Genomic DNA, 20,651 nt, shown 5'->3' with positions numbered 1-20,651 from the left:
ACTCGAAAACTAGGTCAGCACAAGAAACCCGTACCGAAAATTATATTGTCAGCGCCTTCGATACACAAAAAAAAAAAAAACCGGGTTATGATATTATTATTATTATTAGTATTATATAGGTTTGGCCAAGGATATACATATATTTATTCACTTCATCGGCGCTGTTGTAATAACATAGACCGTGTACGTACGGCCTCTGATATTATAATATAGGTATACACTAAAATAATAATAATACATATATTAAGTAACGACTTTTCGCAGAGAACCTTTTATACATCTGCCATGACTCAAAACAAAATCAGCCTGACCGCAGATTCGAGCGTGAAATTTAATTTTAATTTTTCAGTATTACAGATTCGGTAAAAAACATGTTATCTAATCAGTGATAAGAAATTCGGTTATGATTTAAATATCACAAGATTGATAAAGAATTTGTACCCGATAATATTGTAAAAATATATCTGCACGATAATTTATACTAATTGCACGCGGCTACACTGATGTCGGTGTTTTTAAAAATTTGCTTTGTTTTCGGCCAAGTGAGCTTAATATAATGCAACAGTGTGACCACTTTTAATAAAAGAAAAAAAAAAGCTTTCTTTGATGAGTCCGTCACTGCACAGTATCGCCTTTACCAACTAATATAGATCAATAGACAATTTAAAATTAAAATTGCAATACATTAAAATGCATTACATCATTTTACTTTGCCATCGCCAAAGTTATGTTATTCACTAAAAATTATTAATATTCTTTTTTTTTACAAAAGTTATAAATTGTACAGTAAATATATAGTGTAATAGTGCTAAATCATTTAAAGTTCAGTAAAAAGTGTAAGTGACATTGACAAATCGGCTGTCGCAGAAACGACACCTGTAATATATTTTTTCTGATTTTGAGAGGAAAAAAACGCATGAAACTGTTAAACTCCAAAATTCTTTTGTGGTCAAAATTTAATTTTAGAATCGATTATTATTTTATATATTTTTATGGTACACATTGAGTCATTTCTGGAATAGTCTCAATAGTTTCTAAGTACGGGTAAGGGGCAAAAACCAGGATGGCACTTGTTTGTAATCTAAGAAAAAATACATGTTTCAATGAGACTAAATAATGTTGAAAAATAAAATACTAAAAGACTTTTTAAATTTATTTTGCATTCACCTAACCTAACCTACCCGGAGAAATGAAAATATAATGTATACATTAATAATTAATAATCGACAAAGGGAACAAAAAAATATTATATTATTATTTTTGTTAGAAACGAACTGATTGTTTTCCAAGACTGCAAGTGACAGTACTGTGTTGTATTTTTTTTTTTTTTTTTTTTAATTACCAGACCAAAGGTTTGAACCAAAGCTTATATTATCGTTTTTTTTTTCTTAGTCGTTGACTTTATATATTTTTTTACCCATCTCAAGGACTAAAATAAAAGTACAACGATCCGTTTTTGTATTCTATTTGTTTCGAGATTAATAATTATCGACCGAAGATCTTTTGGTCGTTGCCGCCACACGCCCACGGGGGTCGGTAATGACCCGGACAAAAACAATAAGATCAATTAAATATTATTTCAGTGTACATAACAATATTTATATGTATCACTCTCGTGAAGTTGGCTTATAGCAGATAGGAGGGCGGCCTTGATCGTCTCGCAGTGCAAAAGTAATCCAGCTAACATTAAAATATGTATATAATATACTATTTTGTTTGCGCCTTTGATACATCATCGGTGCAGTGTTGGACTATCGACGACCAAGGCTGTTGCCGGGTTAGGAATAATTTCAATTAAAAAAAAAAAAAATTAATTAAATTTCATTCTTAAGCAGCCATATACTATATGCTGTGTTACTTCATTCGTTTATATGTATAATCCAGAGATTGAAGCCAACGTTTTCTAGCCAAAATTTACACTATTGACTGTCAGCTGATAGCTTAAATACTTTTGAACTCATACTGTAAAGTTGGATTTTTGGATTTAATTCGTTTAACAGGGTACAATATATGTACTACCTGACTTTCACCATTATATTCTCCAACGACTGCGGTTGGCTCTTCTTCTTTGAGCGGCGATTTTCGTTTGTACAATAGAAATAAAAACCTCTTGAATCGCACGTTTGCAAGTTGCTTTTTGCGCACACAAAACGTGCCTTAGTTGTTTTCATAATGTGTACTTAGACAGAGGTGTTCCTCCCATTACTTTTGTATCCATCCCCACACCTCTCCGTCCTCCAAATAGTCATTCTGCGATGCTGGTGCGGTGTATGTAAGATAAGACCGACGCTTTTGTTTTGCCCAAGTCATCCATCAAACGTGACCCTGCAGTTGAATTGGCTCCCAGACAATATTTTCACTCTTAAAGGTACCGTTGAATTGGGACTCCCTTAACAATAATATTTGTATTCCATAAACAAACGAGTTACCGAAATTATATTTACAAGTCATTTAGAGGTATTGAGTTAAAATTCTTCGTGACTCGTATATTTTGTTGGCTAATATTTGTATGTAATGAAATCTAGACATTTCACCAGCGTGCCATTCTTGTGAATTTGATTTTCTGCGTTGTCCTTCTACACTAAAGCTTCTTACAATAATTACACTATCGATGTAAACGAAATCGATGAACTAGCTAGATTGAATAACTTAAAATTGAATCCAACACTTTCCGACGTTGTGTCCTCGTGTGTCGCATTTTCAACATTCATATGAAGTACATACATTTCAAAAAACCTTTAATTTATTTTTTCTCTGTCCATTACTTTTTATTCGACTCTCAACTTTGACCGTCATAAAATAATTAGAGTATTATACAGGGTGTTTAAAATAGAACGGTGGGGTTTCAAACGGCTGTAGGTTGTGAAGTATTGGACCTTCAGCGCTCTGGTAGGGCTTGGATGAAAGAGGGGGTTGTCAAGATTCGAATGACTGCCACAAACACCCTGGTACTGTCGTTTCGATTGGGTGTAACCAAATTACCGAACCATTCATAACCATTCGTATTCCGTTAAGTAGGTTTTTGTACCTAGTAGCCGGGCAGTGCGCAGGGATTTATTATATTATTATACACCTACCTACGACAATAGGTGGATCCGTGTAATATTTAAACGTGTTGATCACTTGTAACAAACAGTCGTTAAAGAAAACAGTAAACAAAACTGGGTTCTCACACGTACACACGCTGACGACGTTGATCTTAACCTACAACAACCGACTGGATGTTCATCCGTTGCCCCGGTCTTGCACAACTCGGACGGGGTTTTTTTGTGTAGTATATTATTTATTTAAAACATTTCAATGGATGACACCTGTGGCTTAAAAAAAAACACCTAACCCGTAACCCCGTACCTACTATTGTACCGCGCAACAATCGTATCCAAATTGTGAATAATGTCATACCACGGACAGGTGTGTGCGAGACGATCAAAATTTCAAAACCGCACTTTGGTTTGGCACTGAAACACTATACATGTTGTCATTTAAGTTTTGAAAGTCGACAAAGCTCTAGAAAGGGATAAAAAAACATTTAATCGCGGATATTATGTTATCTCTTATCTCTTATCAATTGTATTTTGTCTCTTACCTCTTATCACTGATATCTTATCACTGATTGAAAAAGAAACCGTTTTGAAGATTTCCCCGCTTCTGACGAACCGTACTGCTCCCGTGGACAGACTCGGAAGACAATATGTGACAAATTAGTAAACAGCTATTTTACTGTAATGTTCTGAACCAACTATGTTTTTAACGTCATTGACTTGCGTCTAGGGGGGTTTATAATATCATTTTATGTTCAATTAAGGCGGTCTCGATGTGTAATTGTATGTTTATTGCGATGACATATTATTGTATTTGCGGTAAAGAGAAAGATAGAAACATTTGAGAAACAACTATTGTAATTATTTTCCATTGATCAGTTTCATTGTTGTCGTCGACTCGGACGACTATTACTACGACTAAGTGTACGTGACTTGCCCGCAAATCGAATAATATTTACTTATCCCGTTTGATTTGTTTCTTTATTATGGCGAAAAAAAAATAATACAGTAATAAATAAATACCCAGTACGGCCGCACGTCAGAGAGACGGCTGAATTATGAACCCATTGAAGATATTATTTGTATTTTTTTTTATGCTGTGTGTTATATGCGGGAAAATATAGCTGTTTCTGTTTTGTTATGTATAAAATAACCCTAGAAACAAAATATTTAATTACACACTAATATATGACCGACGGGCACGGACGATCATGTAATGTACTATGCATATTATTATGTGTGAGCAACAACAATGGGATTTGTGGGTGGTTTCGACAAACCGTGTGTTCAATTACCTGAAACCGACAAAATCCCGTCGCCTTGGCCGTTAAGACAATAATGTTATTACACTATTTTCTATGGGAATCCGTCGTTTTACTACATTCATTACAATACGCTATAACGTCTTATCCAGGTCCGACGGTCCCCACGACGGTGCCTCTCGCTATAATGTACTGTGTCTTGTCAAATAGTGTTAGTCGAGACGAGTAAACGCAGGCGAAAGCTGTTGTTGATAGAACTCTAGAAAACACTATGACAATATGTGAATATTTAATCGATTTGCGATATTATAACATAAATAAAAAATTGTAATTATATTTTCTGATAAAATGAGTTTCTTACTTTCACCTTCAGTTAGTGATAAGATATTAGTGATAAGAGATAAGAGACAAAATACAAATGATAAGAGATTAGAGATAAGCGATAACGTATCCAAGGTTAAATGTTTTTTTTTGTTACTTTCAAAACTTGTCGACAACACTATGACAAGTGACGCAGGGTGAAAGCACTAAGCTAGGTATACTTTTGTAAGGCTAATAAGTAATAACTCTGCCCAGTCGGTACACCGTTTAGATAATATTACACAAACAAACGGATGATAATATATTGTACAAGTTTGAGTGGCCTTTTAAGTACAGTTGCTATAGTTTCACACGGTATCCGTCACTGGGAGACAAACTATAAACAGTGTTCATTGTATACAATATATATTTTAAGGGGTTAAACTTCCAAGCCAACGAACAACAATCGTAGGACAGTGTACAAGATGTATTTCTCACAGCCTCTTTGGTCGTTCGCAGGGATATTAATTAATACATACATAGAGCGTTTTGTTAACATTGACATTGGCGTTCGCTGACGACACTTAATATACTTTTTTTACTTACTTAATTAATCGTTCCCGGCAAAGGTCGTAAATCTATCCCGAAGGATTACCCGCATGATGGTGGATTTGGTGGTTTTTTAAATGTATTTATTTTTATGTTCTATTCCGGTCTTGAATTCTTTAATAATCCGGCAGTTACTTATTTCCTTGGCTAGATGATGTCATCGCCAATGTACCTTTCTCTGGATTATTATTATTTTTTTATATACATCATTTATTGCGTAACTCGACTATTTTCGAATGTGTTATGCGTTTTATGTGGTTTTTTTTTTTGGTGAAAACTTTAAGTCTTTTTACCGTTTGACCGGTGTTTATGGTTGTAGACATTAATAATATAATACCGTACCCGTTTGGTTCCAAAAAGATTACTCGCTACATAAAAAAAAGGCCGGATTAAGACCGGTGACATAAAATTTTGTGTACTTAAATCTCGAATATTTTGTCATAACATATAACATTTATAAACCTAAACGTTATTGCCCTCATAATAGCCTAGCAGTGTTGTGGGTTCTATACAGCAGGGGGGATTCGTCGAGAATAAGGCACTGGTTTAGAATAATTACAATTTTGTAATGTTTTCCTTTTTGGACATACTATGTTATTATCCAAAACTCTATCAACTTTCCAAACTTAAATGGCAACGTATACATGTGTATTTACTTAACTTTTTAAATTGGAAAACGTTTGATGAGAATCTTTAAAATTTAGCACTAGACGGAGGCTGGAGTGTAGTATTGCTTTTATCTACAGCTCTCTACTTTCTGTCCTATAACCTAACCTAACCTAACCTAATCAATTTAACCAGTCAACATTTTTAGCAAAATTATTCTTTATTTATAGCTGTTAATTACTCTGGAAAATACTCTAGAGTATTATAATTTGCCTTCTAAATAAGGTAATTTTGTACTATTGTAAAATAACAGAAGCAAAAATGTCTTCAAAAATAAAATCTACAATTATTTTATGAGAAAATGAGTGAGCTATCCTTAACGATACACCCTGTATGTACAGTGTACGCCTTACACATGGTGTCCGTTTGAGTAAATTAAACGTCGTTCATTAATTATGGATTAGTGTGTGTTGTTTGTCTTCCCTTTTTCGGTCATGCGGTATCTGTTTGAAATATAATAATAATATTTTAGCGCCTCTCCGAAAGTCCTACGAAAACCACCAGCTGGTCGGTCGACCTGTGCACCACTTGTTCAAACACAGTAGGCAGTTGTACATTTTGGTGTCAATAAATCCATTACACGGTAGTAGCTTTTTAGTGACAAATAATAATAATAACACCTAGTTTCCTCGTGGCTCGCCACAATACAGTGGCCATTAACGCGTTGACGATAAAAAGTACTTGAACTTTTAACTAGTTGCTAAATATTTCAACACTTATAATATATTTTTGAGAAAATTTAGTATATTTGTTTGTGGACTAAAATTGTGCATTACCCAGTAGAACTGAGATTTTTTTTTAGATCTTACCTAGAACTAGCGTTCCTGTAGCTTTGTCGAGGCTGTGTGGCCAAGTCTTTGGTAATGTAGTTTTTCACACACACACACACACTTTACTAGTACCAAAGTAGACCACCGTCAAAATGTTGCCGTGTCATCATCAGCAGCAGCAGCCCATTGTCATCACGTTGATCGTGCTCGTTTCGCCATTTCAATTTATTATTATTAATTTTCACATACCGCCTTTTCGACGACCCGACCGGAGCACAAGTCATCCTGTATAATTTTGCTTCACAGCTCACACACAATCAAGTCTGGGAATAATACAAAAAAAAAAAAACGGTTAACAGTTAAAACAATATAATGTGTGTGCTTAATCCGGTTTCGATAAAACTACATCCTTATCACACCACATTGTATATAGGTAGCTTATATTGTATATATCTATTTGATTTATTTCTTCAAAAAGAGAGAGAGAGAGAGAGAGAGAGAGAAAGAGGCAGTGAGAGACAGTGAAGGAGATCTACTTCTACCATTGAGAATAGTTGTTTTTTTTTTTATATTTTATGTTTTGTCAATCGTTAAGGAAATGTAATATCGTTATTTATTGGTCTTCCCAATTAATATGGCCCGGTTGCAGACCTCCACACGATTGGGAAGAGGGACATTTTTTTTTTTATTATCGTTAATAGGTTCCTTAATTAAGTACCGCTCGCTTTCTCGAGTCCCGACAAGAATGTTAAAGACAAGTCGTCTCGTTGAAATTAAAAAACATAAAAAAAAACCTTCGTTTCTGTATAATTCAACACTAGTTTATTTGCATATTCGTATAACGCGCATTCGTACGGCGTTGTATTGTGTTATGGAAATAAGGCAATGTGCTTGTTGTTGTTAAACGATAACATAATATTATTTTTCCTTAATTGAAATTTATCGATTCTTGTGTTTACCGGGTACCGTTTAAAAAAACATGTTCTAATTTTTTTTTAGTATTTTTTTCAACAACAGCTTATAGCAAACAAGTTTTTGTGTAATAGAACTTTACACCTAACGCACATAATAGTCACATAAGATTATGGTTTATCTATTACACACACAGAGAATAATATATATATATATATATATATCCAGTCTGTTAAAAAACCTGTAAGAGCAAATAATTATTTTATTATTACGCTAAAACACATTTGAAATAATTCGCCCCGGAACTTTCATTTTTATGTATTTCCGTCCAAACTGTGATTTCTCATTCTTGTTATTCAAATTAGACGGAAGTACTGTTAACATAACATTATAATGTGTCACCGCAATCAATCCAAACACCTATAATCTTACCACATACTATTATGTAATTATAACGCCACAATTTGTTTTTAAGGTGTTTTAAATTTTACACAACCGGTCAACGGTTTTTTTTATAGTTCTTCAAGTTATATTTTTTTTAATGCTAATATAAGAATAAATATATATATTTTTGCTAGAAATTATAAGTATAACTTCAACTGTTAAGGGAATAATCTTAAAATAAGTAAATATATTTAAATTGGTAATTGATATAGTGTATTAAACATAGCTCTGTAGTGAGGTTAGGTTTGGTTAGGTTAGGTTAGGTTGGTTAGGTTAGTTGGTTAGGTTAAGTTCGGTTAGGTTAGGTTAGGTTAGGTTAGTTCTGAAACTCTTCACAGCACTTTTACCCGCCAAGATGTTTCTAAAAAGACAATAAATAACAAAAAAATCCGTTCATCGTTTTCGGAGGCGGTAAAAAACTTAAATATTTTTTTTTTTAATTCGATAGTTTGTACCTTCTCGACAAGCTCTTTCAAATGAGCCCATCGTCAACTTTCTATCTCTTATAGTTTAAGAGAAACAGACTTTTTTCGAATCGTTATACCGCGTGGGTGCTATCTACTTGGTTTTTTTTTAAAACTACGAAAGCAATAATACATAAGTATACAGGTACGACACACGTGTACACCATGGTGTTGGGGTTATTATTGTGTCGACAATTTTGGCCTCACGGCTAATAGAATTAATTTGAACGTGACGTGCGTCGTGCTTAAAAAAGCAGCTATGTTAACCAATTGCCAAGTTATTGCCGCACAACACGGTCGAAGGTTTTTTTTTTTGATTAAACAAAACATTTTCGGACACGTTGTTTTGGTCATATGTGTGTCGATCACGTACTCGCAGTGAGAGAGACTAACCTAAATTGTGTACCTACACGAGATTTCCAAAAGACAAGCAACAAGACATAGGTAGTGGATTATTTCTCAACATAATAATTATGGTATTTTTCATACACACACACACACACACGGCGATGACAGCGACGACCACTTCCTGAAACTCCTCTTCTGAACCCCAAGCCCCGGGGCTTATGTTTGGGGGCCATATGGGGAAAAAAAATTACATACTTTCACCTTTATAAAGAGCAACAAATAGAAGTCACCGGATCGAAAACACAACCGAGTTACCATAATATATACCGTGGTCTGATAAAACACACGGTCACAATGCAATCGGATTCCCATCATCGTCTCCCAATGCGAAGGCGTAGAGACAATGATCCGAGTGGTAGCAGTAAAAGCCACACACGATTGACACAAGGACAGAGACAAGAAATAAATAATATTATTATGTAACAAACGAATCGTTACATCCAACAACATTCGACAGCTCGGCCGCAGACAGTACTGTGATGTCACGGACTTGGTCCAGGGAATCAAATAAGAAAACTATACTGTTCAAACTAACCGCCGGTTATCGATCAGTAAACATTTTCAAAAAATCATTCTTAATTTAAAACTTCAATACATGTTATCGTTCAAGTTTTAAAAGTCGATAAAGCTCTAGGAAATAATTTTTAAAAAAAACATTTTATCACGGATATGTTATCTCTTATCACTTATCGCTCATCTATTGTATCTTATCATGTATGTATTTGATCAATTATCTCTTATCACTAATCTCTTATCTCTGACTGAAAGTGTGACGCGAAATTTCTTGTATCCAGCCCAATCTCACGTGTCCATGCTGAATAATTATAAAAACTGGAATACCGTCTAATATATTGTAATATAAGATCAAAAACCAAAACTAATTATCGTAGGCCGCTTTAACTGTAACAACGGTTCAATTAAATTATCCAAAAATAAAAAATAATCAACTTTTTTCTCAGAGCACGGTAAAATAATAATGCGTATTGTTCTCGGTCGTCCACTTCTCTCTCTCTCTCTCTCTCGAGTCCTTGAGTATATTTTCGTTGTCTTTATCGATCCGATATTTTAATTGTTAATAATAATAATAATTAGCTTTGTCAATCGATCAACGTAATAAGTGCTACAATTCGAAGAACAAGACAACAGTATAACTTCGACGAATAAACTCTCGGACGGTTCTGGCTCGTGTTTTGAAACGGGCAAAGGGTTTGTCACGTGGCATTTGCATTTTTACCAAACGCCTGTTTCGATTAGAGACAATAATACGAATGCAGCCAACGACTGTATAATATAAACAACACTCGCCTCGTATACCTCTAATGTATATAAATATAATAATATATACAACTAGCCAGAAGAAAAAGTTACATAAAATATTCAACGAAACCGCGTTGATAATTATCACACAATATGTGCGTCGTGTGTCGTCGACTGCTATTGTTGTAACGTCATGCGGACGACCAGGGTAATAAATATGCATTTGAGTATTGCATCTAGTATAGTATACTATATTTGTTTACGTAGGTTCCCAAGTCCTAGGCGATTTGGGCGTGCATTTAACAGCAACAACAACGAGTTTCTCGTGGAATGACACGGACAAATAACATGTTTCTTTTTACCATATATATGATATTATAAAATGACATTGTTAATACATTGTACCTAATGGCGCACTGCGAATCCCGTCGTCTTCCATCATCTTGGTTGGAATTAGAACCGACGTCGACTTCGATTCTTATCACTGGTTAGCAATCTAGTCGTATATAATATTATGTGGATTAAACGTGTTGAGATAAATGTACAAATTCCACGTGGCTTCGACGTTTTTGTTTTTCCTAAAATTGATAATAATGTTATTGGACTGGATACAAGAAATTTCGTGTCGCCATTTTCGCGTTACACTTTCACTTTAAGTTAGACATACGAGATAAGAGACAAAATGTAAATGATAAGAGATAAGTGATAAGAGATGATTGTCTTGGAGCGGAGAAAATAACTATTTTTTATACATATTTAAATCACATATATAAAAAGAAAATAATTATGATATACTAAATATTATTATTACGACGTTTGGTCCTAAAAATTCGAAACAAAATTATATTCTGACTTGAAATAATTTTCAATGTTAAAATCCCCCCAAAAAACATGCATTCTGTTTAATTGACAAACTACAACTGGTCCGTGGATCATAATGTAAACACAAATAAATGTTTGAAACGCATTAAAAACACATATTGGACAGAAAAACAAAACCGTGTAAACAAGACAAGTTTGTTTAGGTTTAATAAATTATGCGTGCAGTACAATCGACATCAGACATCGTTAGTGATTATTGATTAACGACCAAAGTTATTTTGTTAACATTCTATATTCAAATACAGAACCATATATAATTTATAATATAATTTTACTCTTACCGAACCAGTCGACTGAGCAATAGGAATACTCAAGTGTACATTATTATCCTTTTGTGACGTTAAAAGCGGTTTATGTATAACACCACCAACTCTCTTGTCTTGAAATAAAAGATAAAAAAATAAACGTGATAGCTAATTAAATCGGTACAGTGAATTGATTTTCTCTAGGCTGTTTGGACATTACTAACAACCAATGAAAGTTAACCGCTAGCAGCATCTCGAAATGACTTCACTTTAGACAAGTAAAACATTTTATTTATTAAGGTCAAAATTATAAAATTGTATTTGGGTATAAAGCTTATTAATTAAAAGTAAACAAAGTATCTTTGTAGCCGGCCAAGAGGTCATTACCGAGGAACATAACATTTAAAACTTTCAATTAATCATACATGTTACCCGTTAAAGCTATTTAAAAGTTGACAAAGCTATTTAATCATAGATATGTTATCTCTTATCACTTATCGCTTATCTCTAATCTATTGTATCTTATCATGTATATTTCATCAATTATCTCTTATCTGTTATCACTTATCACTAACTGAGAGTGAAAGTGTAACGCGAAAATGGCGACATGAAATTTCTTGTATCCAGCCCAACAACATATCCAGTATAAAAAATTTGAATACCGTCTAACTTTGTAGTATAACATTGACAAAAACGTTTCCAAAAACAATAACTTGCAAGTATAAACTAGTGTACGTCGTTAAAAGACACTCACTCGGTATTCTGTACAACCAAATGGATACCAACTAACTGACAGGTGAAATATTATTCCTTTCGATTTACATACATAGTAGGCACGTGTCTGCCTAATGATAACACACACACACACACACACACATTCATAAAACCCGTTACACGTTTAACAAACAAATTAAATCGCTCCGAGCACACGGTATTCGCATGTGCAGTCAAACAGCGCTGGACTTACGCAATGCCATAACAATAATAATAAATCGAACGATAATGGTATTGGTTTTTGAAAGTCTATTATATTTATTATGCACTGTCACAGAAATTTCGTTTGATTATTAATTCATCGACGCGGTATTATTATTATTCCGGGAGAAACCGGCATGCGGCCATTTAGACAAACCCACACGAGCAAATTATTTTCCATCCATTAGAAATGCAATGACAACACACAACCGAATCGATGATCATACTAATCCCCTGTGCACAGTGTCGTTCGAATAGAACAATAAATACACAAGTGATAACACAAAATAATGTAACTAATTGAAAGTGACGCGCTATAGCTTTAACAATAATTACTCTGTCCCACGAGAGATCGGACCTGCGCGCAGAAACCAAAACGCATGGCTCTCTCGTGCGCCTGCAAAAGTAACGTGTTGTAGTTTTAGTGCAGGTCCGTTCTCTCGTGGGACAGACTATACCCACTGCTGTGCATCGAAAGGGAGCGCAGCGCCCCCTTGTGGTCAATGCACTTACTATTAGTAGGATACATAAATTATATGAGCAACGTGGAATTTCTTCTAAAAAGCGTTACATCTGTAAACGCAATGGTTTTATCCAATTTTTGTACATAAAACATTTTGATTGGTACAAAAAAATGCACGAGCCTCGCCCGTCCTTATCTGCGCTCGATGCGCTTGATGGTTATTGTACAATTATCTTATTATTAAGCCCTTCAAAGCCAAAGTATTTTTGGGTAGTTGATTTGTAGAGGGTTTCTCGACACAACAAACGCTCGTTCCGACAGAAAAACGTTATACCGTTAATCGCATTTCAAAAAAAGAACGAAAAAGACATTGACTTATAATACTATACCGGTTTGGTTAGGATCGACATGGTATTGCGGTCGTGACGACCGACACGTTTCGTTGTATTGCAATAGTGTTTTATTATATTGTACCTATTAATTGTATCGGTTTTTGTATTTATTTTATTAATAAAAAAAACCTTGTTGTTTTTGTGTCGCAGAAATCGAAGCCAAAGAAGCGTGTAAATGGCTCAGGGCAGCTGGGTTTCCACAGTACGCGCAAATGTATGAAGGTGAGTTTGAATGGACATTTTTTTTTTTTTTTACCGACATCATCTTAAGTTGTTTTTCTATTAATGGCCGTGTGTGTGTTTTTAGACCTGCAGTTCCCCATAGACGTGAACGGCGTGCAAAAGGACCATCCGTTTCTTGATTTGGACTCGTTGCAGTCGTTGTTCCGAAGGTTACATGCCCTCAACCGTTGCGCCAACATGAAGCTGGATTTCGTGCCCAAACACACGGTAAGTGCACGTTGGCTGTAATACCGTCGCATTCATTTCCAAACATTAATTAAGTAAAAAAAAGTCAAGGCTATACAGGGACCAGTCTTAAGTGTTCTAAGGACTTACGTCCGTACGAGGCGCATTTGCTAAACCGAGCCAGAAAGGGTTAAGGTCGTCAACTTTTTTTTCTTTCTGGAACGTCACACCAAAGAATTCAATTTCGGTTTAGTACCTATCTACTAGCTTGATGGCTTAGTTTATTTCCAATATATCATAAACTAAAGTATCTCAAAAAAAAAAAAAAAAAGGTTAAGAGTATCTACACTTCATGCGGATACATCAAAACATGGATATGTCCTGCAATCTAGTATCTCTAATCCACTATCTCACCATAATTAATTCCTTAATACTTCTCCATATTTCTTTTCCATCATCCTCCTCCATAATACATAATGAAGGCAGCACTGTCACACTTATCATGTCGGATAAATTTTCAGAATGACCCCCAGCCGCATAAGACATATCCATGTCAACTACAAAATTGTAAAAAAAATTTAATAAAAAAGATAAAAGTTTGAATATAGCCCAATATTGTAAAATAACATAACTAAAATGTTTCCAAAAAGAAAACATATAAACTTGCAATTATTTTTAAGAGAAAATCTTAACCATAATGAATGACCCTGTATATGTTTACAGATTTTAGCCCAATGTTAAGTTTTAATGAACAATTGCCTTTACAGTGCCTTACAGGCCCCTATTTAAATACTCATAAGAAAATATGAGTATTTCGAGAGAGAGAAATGGTTTTCTTTACTTGTAGACAGGTTCATATTTTATTTTATTTTTTAATACTGTTTGGTAAACTGTGCTGACGTCATTATCGTTACTTAAGAATTACGGAGGAGGCTTGTGGATTGATTATGGAGGTGAATTAATAGAGATAGTGGATTAGAGATAATAGATTAAAGAAAAGATTTCAGAGATACTAGATTGCAGGACATGTCCATGTATTGATGTAGATATATCCATATAAAGTGTGGATACTCTTGACTTTTTTCCCGTGAAAATTGAAAATTAGTGTCTTACAACAGATATGGATCACCCTGTATTTATACTAACGGCATTGTATTTTTGGTCGCTAATTTCGCTGTAAATTCGTTACAGGCGGACGATTCGGACTCGGAGGGAGAATGCGCTCTGAGCGAGAACTGGACGTTCCAGAGGGAATCGCGCCGCTGGTCCAGGGTGGACGATATCGCCAACACCGTGGCGGCGATACCCGGCGACACGCGGCAATCGCAGCAGCCGCGGTACGCCGTGGACGACGGTTGTTCGCTGATAGCCGTCCGGGTGTCGGCCGCGCAAGACGTCGATTTGTCGTCGTCCGACGGACACCAACAGCAACAACAGCCGCCGGACGCCGCCGGCACCAACAACAACAACAACAACAACAACGGCTGCTGTAAGTACGGCGGCGGCGGCGGCTTGACACTTCCTTCGACCGGAATCGTGTCGACGGAACCGACGGCGGCGGCGGACGCGCTGGGCTCGCGGTTCCGGCGGTCGGGCAGCGAACGGCTGCGGGACGGCGCCAAAGCCATCTTGCGGCGCGTGGAAAGCTTGAAGACCCGGCGGCGGAAGCAACGCAACCGCGACGGCGTGGTCATCGGAGCGCCTCAGGTCAGTGTCCTCCTGCGTTATCGCTGTTATTATTGTGCCTAATTATTGTTGTTATGAAACCGCGCCGCGCACTCCTGTTGGAGAAAATAACAAATATATAATTATTATATTTCTATTTTTAACAAACCGCACACTTATGTGGTATTGTTATATAAGAAAAATATAAATTAGTCCTTTTAATAGCTCACATCTGTCTTCCTCTCTCTCACACACACACACACACACTATTTCTTACTGTTTACCGATTAGGTATATTTCACGTGGGTTAATGGAATGGCGTCGATCGTTAATATATTATTATAATTTTTATCCGTCCAGATACGGTTTTCACGTGGATTTTTAGTCGCGTTTACCGTTTTCATTAGAATTTAATACGTCGAATACAATATTATTATCGATTATTATTATGTTAGGTATATTTTGTTACATAGCTGGCAGTTAAACGTGGCTATACGTTTAAGTGCCAGCTATATACCTAGCATAATACTGATTATAAGGTAGTATAATAATATTAATGAAATACAGATACCTAATCGAAAAACGTTTATCCAATATCCGCTTAACGTTAAAATTATATGCCTAAAATATGGCATATTAATTATATCATTATAATATCCAATACCTCGAAATAGCTATTACCTAAATGGACAAAATTATTTTCTTTTGTTGTTATAATTCTTATATTTTGGCATAGGGATATTATGCAATATATTATATATTGTTTATGTGTCTTAATATTATTTACTGGAGAAATATTGGGTATATCAAACTTACGGAACATACAATTAAAAAATTCAACAATTATTTTTCTCAATATCTGGTATTTTTTTAACCATTTCAGTACGTTTTATTTTTTTTTCTCTTTATTATATTAAATATTTACATCTATACAAATAGGCACAACAGTAAATAAGTAAGTACAATACAATACATGAAGTAGGGGGACACCCAATGGAGCTACCTACTTTGATCTATTTTCTAAAAGAAAAATTTGCATCTCTTTTTGTTTTATAAATAATGCCATTGTTGAATAAAACCTCCTACAATCACTTATTTACCAATAAGATCATAATATTATGTTGTATACATGTTGTACTGTTGGTCAGATACCAAGAAGCCCCTTCCGGTAAGGTGACTTCTTATCTAGCTTAAACTAATCGTGTATTGTCCCTGGGTTGACGTAAACCATTATATATTATGCAAATTAACATATTTAATTATATGGACAAGTTCGGTGAAATCGTAACAACCACAAATTAAATGTTGAGGTCATTACAAACATCTAAGACAACTCGCCTAAGGCTCGGAGGTATTCTATACCATTAATTTAAAAATCAACGATTACACTATACTCGCGGTCATAAGTTGACCAAAGAAATCATAAATTTCCGGACACAAGTTTAAACATTTTTGGTGTCCCAATGTGAGCGCAGCAGGTCCATCAACTTTATAATAAATATATATAAAAACATTCAAACCGTTCAAATAGAATTATTATAATATTATTATGTTTTATTACTATTCCTACATTATTTTTTCTTCGACCATAATTATTCAACTCCCATAAATTTGTCACATTTCCAGCACTCCATTAGTAGTACTTATATCTGAAAACCCGTCGCCCTTGACTCCTAATAAACAATAACGTTCAGGCGAAACGCATGACCTCTGCTGGCGCATACCTATTTCACTATTGCCTACCAATAGCGCAGAACAGCTCTTGATAAATTATCGCGCAATCAGTTTTAGCACAGTCATGTCTGATTTTTTAACATCGTCACGGCCCACGAATAATACACTTTGACCCTTCAACATATAATTTTTGGCGGTCAGATTGTTTCACTGTCACTGGAGATGGCGCAGGGTCATGTTTTCCAGAAGGAATTTGCCAATGACTTGAACTAGCGCAGCCGTTAATTCGCATTCTTCATCCTTTTCGGTATATGATTATTCTAATCTGAAACGTTTCGTTCGATTGTCTAGATCATCGATGTAGCATCAATGCAGATAAAGATGAAAGAGTTGAACTGCGTGGATGTAACACCCCCCGACTCGCCAATGGCGGACGACATCAATGCCAAACGGTTCTTGGCCAAACCCGAATCCTTAGACTCGTTGGCCTACTCAGATTCGGATTTGTCTTGGAGAAACGAATACACCGACGCAAATAGCAATAACACAAAGGTAGGGTTTGCACTCAGTATTCGTCAGAATTGTCTTAATTTCTTATTGTGTTAGTCTTCTTCTTCTTCTTTATCTTCGCCTTACACTCCCAACTACACGGGGTCAGCCACCCTAGTTCTACACCTCCATAGGGTTGGATCTTCTACATCTTGTTCAATCAACCCAGCTACACCTCATATCGCTATCTATTCCGTTTATCCATCTTTTCTTCAGTCTTTCTCTTCCTCAATTTCTCTCTACGTTCATCTTCATAACACTGCCACTGTGCCATCTCTCCTCATAACATGACCGAACCATCTTAACCTATTCTCTCTCATTTCCCCATTTCATCCATCACTTCTGTCTTATAGGCATCCTTATTGTGTTAATCAAAATAAATAGTAGTTTAGAATTCCAAACAATTCTTCGTTGGCGAATGGCATACGAATGCAGTGTGGATACTCACACAACTATAACAGTGTAGTTGTACAATAAGTATATTTAATTTGGTGAACGTTATTTTATTTTGCTATAGCCACTTCTCGAATTCATGACCTTCGACGGTAGTAACGGGTTTTCATCTCCGAACAACAGCCAAGACGGTCGGACATACAAAAACAAAGGTGTGTATATTTACACCAAATCTGAGATGATTATTGTCAGTGGACAATAATTGTTATTTTGATCGACTTATATTAAGCTAATACGTTAACACGGTATTTTTGTCTGTTTCGCGCAGACAACGACAGCGTCGATTCGATTTCTAGTGCGGTTCAAGATAGCGATCAAGAGCTGACGCCTAAATCAAAGTAAAAAAATCTGGCTAACTTTGTTTTTATTATATTTTTTATAAATACTAATTGCCGTACGATTGTTTAACAGGAGGTCTGTGGTGCGATGGCATAGCTTCCAAAAGACTAGATCCCGGCCCGATTCGTTGGCCGGACATACCATTGGGTCTCTCACCGTCGGCCAACTGTTGGTTCTGCGCAAATTGGCTCTACTCAAGCTTACGGCTATCATGGAACGGTATTGCCCGACTCACCGGACCGGTTGGAACTGGGAGCTACCCAAGTTTATGCGCAAAACCAAATTACCAGATCCTAAAGGTACACATCATCAAATCTCTGCAGTCCATCAATATACAGGGTGTCCCAAAAACAATGGTGGGGTTTCAAACGGCTGTAGGTTGTGAAGTATTGGACCTACAGCGTTCTGTTAGGGCTTAAATGAAAGAGGGAGTTGTCAAGTTTCGAATGGCTGCCACTAGATGTCTCGGACACTAGATGTTTCATAGTCGTAACTGAATTACGCTTCGCGAACTCGATTACTTCTCTTGTGAGGACGCCATCATAATCAACTGAACAATGAAGGCTGGCGACACAAACGGGAACGCGGAGAGACATCTAGTGGCAGTCATTCGAAACTTGACAACTCCCTTTTTCATTCAAGCTCTATCAGAGCGCTGCAGGTCCAATACTTCACAACCTACAGCCGTTTGAAACCCCACCATTCTTTTTGGGGCGTATATAATCGTTGACAACTTTGTCGGATTTACCCAAACATTTATCTAACCTAACCTGTTTTTGCCACAGACAAGACTGTATTCGGAGTGCCGTTGATCACAAACGTCCAGAAGAACGGATCGGCGTTGCCGCCTTTCATACAGACGGCTTTTCGGTGGCTCGAAGACAACGCTCTCGAACAAGTGGGATTGTTCAGGAAACCGGGGGTGAAATCTCGAATACAGCGCCTAAAACAGTTGGCCGAATCCGACCCGGACAACGTCAAGTTCGAGAACCATCAGGCCTACGACGTAGCCGACATGGTCAAACAGTACTTCCGCGAATTGCCGGAAGCCCTGCTCACGAACAAGTTGTCGGAGAGCTTTATCGCTATTTTTCAACGTAAGTGCACATTCTATACTCCAAAACCTCTTCGCCCTTCTAGTTCAAACCTGGATCTAATGATCGGATTGTGCTGGTTTCAGACGTTCCTGTGTACTTGCAAAAAGAAGCAGTTCACTGCACGGTTCTGTTATTGCCGGACGAACACCGGGAAGCCCTGTACTCCCTGCTGGACTTCTTGTTCCGCGTGTCATCCAAGAGCGACGTCAACCAAATGTCTGCCAGCAACCTCGCCGTGTGCCTAGCGCCGTCTTTGTTCCACTTGGGCAACGGCAGTTCGCACGGTAGTTCTGGTTCGACGCCGTCCAGTCCGGGAGGCTCTCAAAGGTCGTCATCCGTATCGCCACGGCGCAACCAGACCAACATGGGCTTACCGGACTCCAAACAACTTGGACAAAACAAATCGGCTCACGACTGTCTGCTATTCCTCATCAAGCAGTATAGGGAGCTATATGTGGTGCGGCATTTCAACAGTGTTCCACAGACGGGCTCGGAATAATAATTGTTATCTTTTCTTTGGTTTAGATGTCCGAAGACATTATGAGCCAATGTCACTTCAGCTACATGGACGAGAGCATCCCGATAAATCTGGAAGATCTCGGAGCTGAAATGGGCCACGACTGGAAGGGTTACTTAAACGTATGCACCAACGCTCTCCTCAAAGAAGTCAAAGACAAGTAAGCACACAATCACTTGTTCGATCTTTTATGCTTCGAACGACTTCGTCTTAATCTCAATTCCGTCAAGAGTGATCACCAATTTTGGTCATCTTATTTCATGCTTCTCGTCATTCCCGACCACCCCAGTAACATCTCTCTATCCCAACTCAAAATAAATTCTATCCAAACTATGAAATCACTCCTGACTGCACACTGTTCATGTTCATGTCCCTTTTTTAAGGTTCAATCATAGCTTATAGCTTATATCAACTGCATATAACACAAATAATGGTCGGTTTTTGAAACTTAAAAGCTAAGTATTCTCTATCCGCTTCTTTACAGTGATTCTTTTCTGACGTGTCTGCCAAAAATTGGCGCCTCATGTCACGCTCTTTCACGCCTCTTTAAGAGATAAGAGATACAAAAGATTAGGGTTAAGATATAAGATATCCTGAGCGGTGGAGGATAGGAGGGAAGGTAGGAGTAGGCTAGGAAATACCTTCCCTTTCTTGATCCCTTATCGGCTGATCCACTTCCCCTGCCCCTCCTCTCTCGGTCGACACGCTTGAAGCGATACGAAAGTCAAACTTTCAAATTAACCAACAGGTTAATAGGTTTTTTGACTTGAATGAGTCTTATACTCGTGTTCCAGCCTTCCAAGTACCATAAGGCATATTATCTAAATGTTCCTTCAATGAAAAACTAACCCATTTTTTT

General features: G+C 36.6%; 1 protein-coding gene across 2 annotated transcripts in view; it reads left to right on the top strand.

Annotated features, from left to right (window-relative positions):
• Window positions 1-20,651, top strand: part of LOC126837960 (rho GTPase-activating protein 7) — a 98,292-nt gene that overhangs the window by 75,646 nt on the left and 1,995 nt on the right. For both annotated transcript variants that reach the window (XM_050571997.1, XM_050571996.1), the window contains 10 exons: window positions 13,241-13,312; window positions 13,398-13,540; window positions 14,690-15,205; window positions 17,189-17,389; window positions 17,904-17,991; window positions 18,108-18,177; window positions 18,251-18,477; window positions 18,964-19,275; window positions 19,359-19,732; window positions 19,801-19,952. In XM_050571997.1, coding sequence (XP_050427954.1) covers window positions 13,241-13,312; window positions 13,398-13,540; window positions 14,690-15,205; window positions 17,189-17,389; window positions 17,904-17,991; window positions 18,108-18,177; window positions 18,251-18,477; window positions 18,964-19,275; window positions 19,359-19,732; window positions 19,801-19,952 — 2,155 coding nt within the window. The remainder of the gene's footprint in view (window positions 1-13,240; window positions 13,313-13,397; window positions 13,541-14,689; window positions 15,206-17,188; window positions 17,390-17,903; window positions 17,992-18,107; window positions 18,178-18,250; window positions 18,478-18,963; window positions 19,276-19,358; window positions 19,733-19,800; window positions 19,953-20,651) is intronic.

This window comes from Adelges cooleyi, unplaced genomic scaffold (genome assembly GCF_023614345.1).
Source record: "Adelges cooleyi isolate 19-005CV unplaced genomic scaffold, UGA_ACOO_1.1 ACOO_flye_CR_arks_rails_tigmint_CR_PRNA_30, whole genome shotgun sequence".
In the NCBI taxonomy this organism is placed as follows: Eukaryota; Metazoa; Arthropoda; class Insecta; order Hemiptera; family Adelgidae; genus Adelges; species Adelges cooleyi.
The sequence above is the reverse complement of the archived record's forward strand: the minus strand, read 5'-3'. Positions and strand labels throughout refer to the sequence as shown.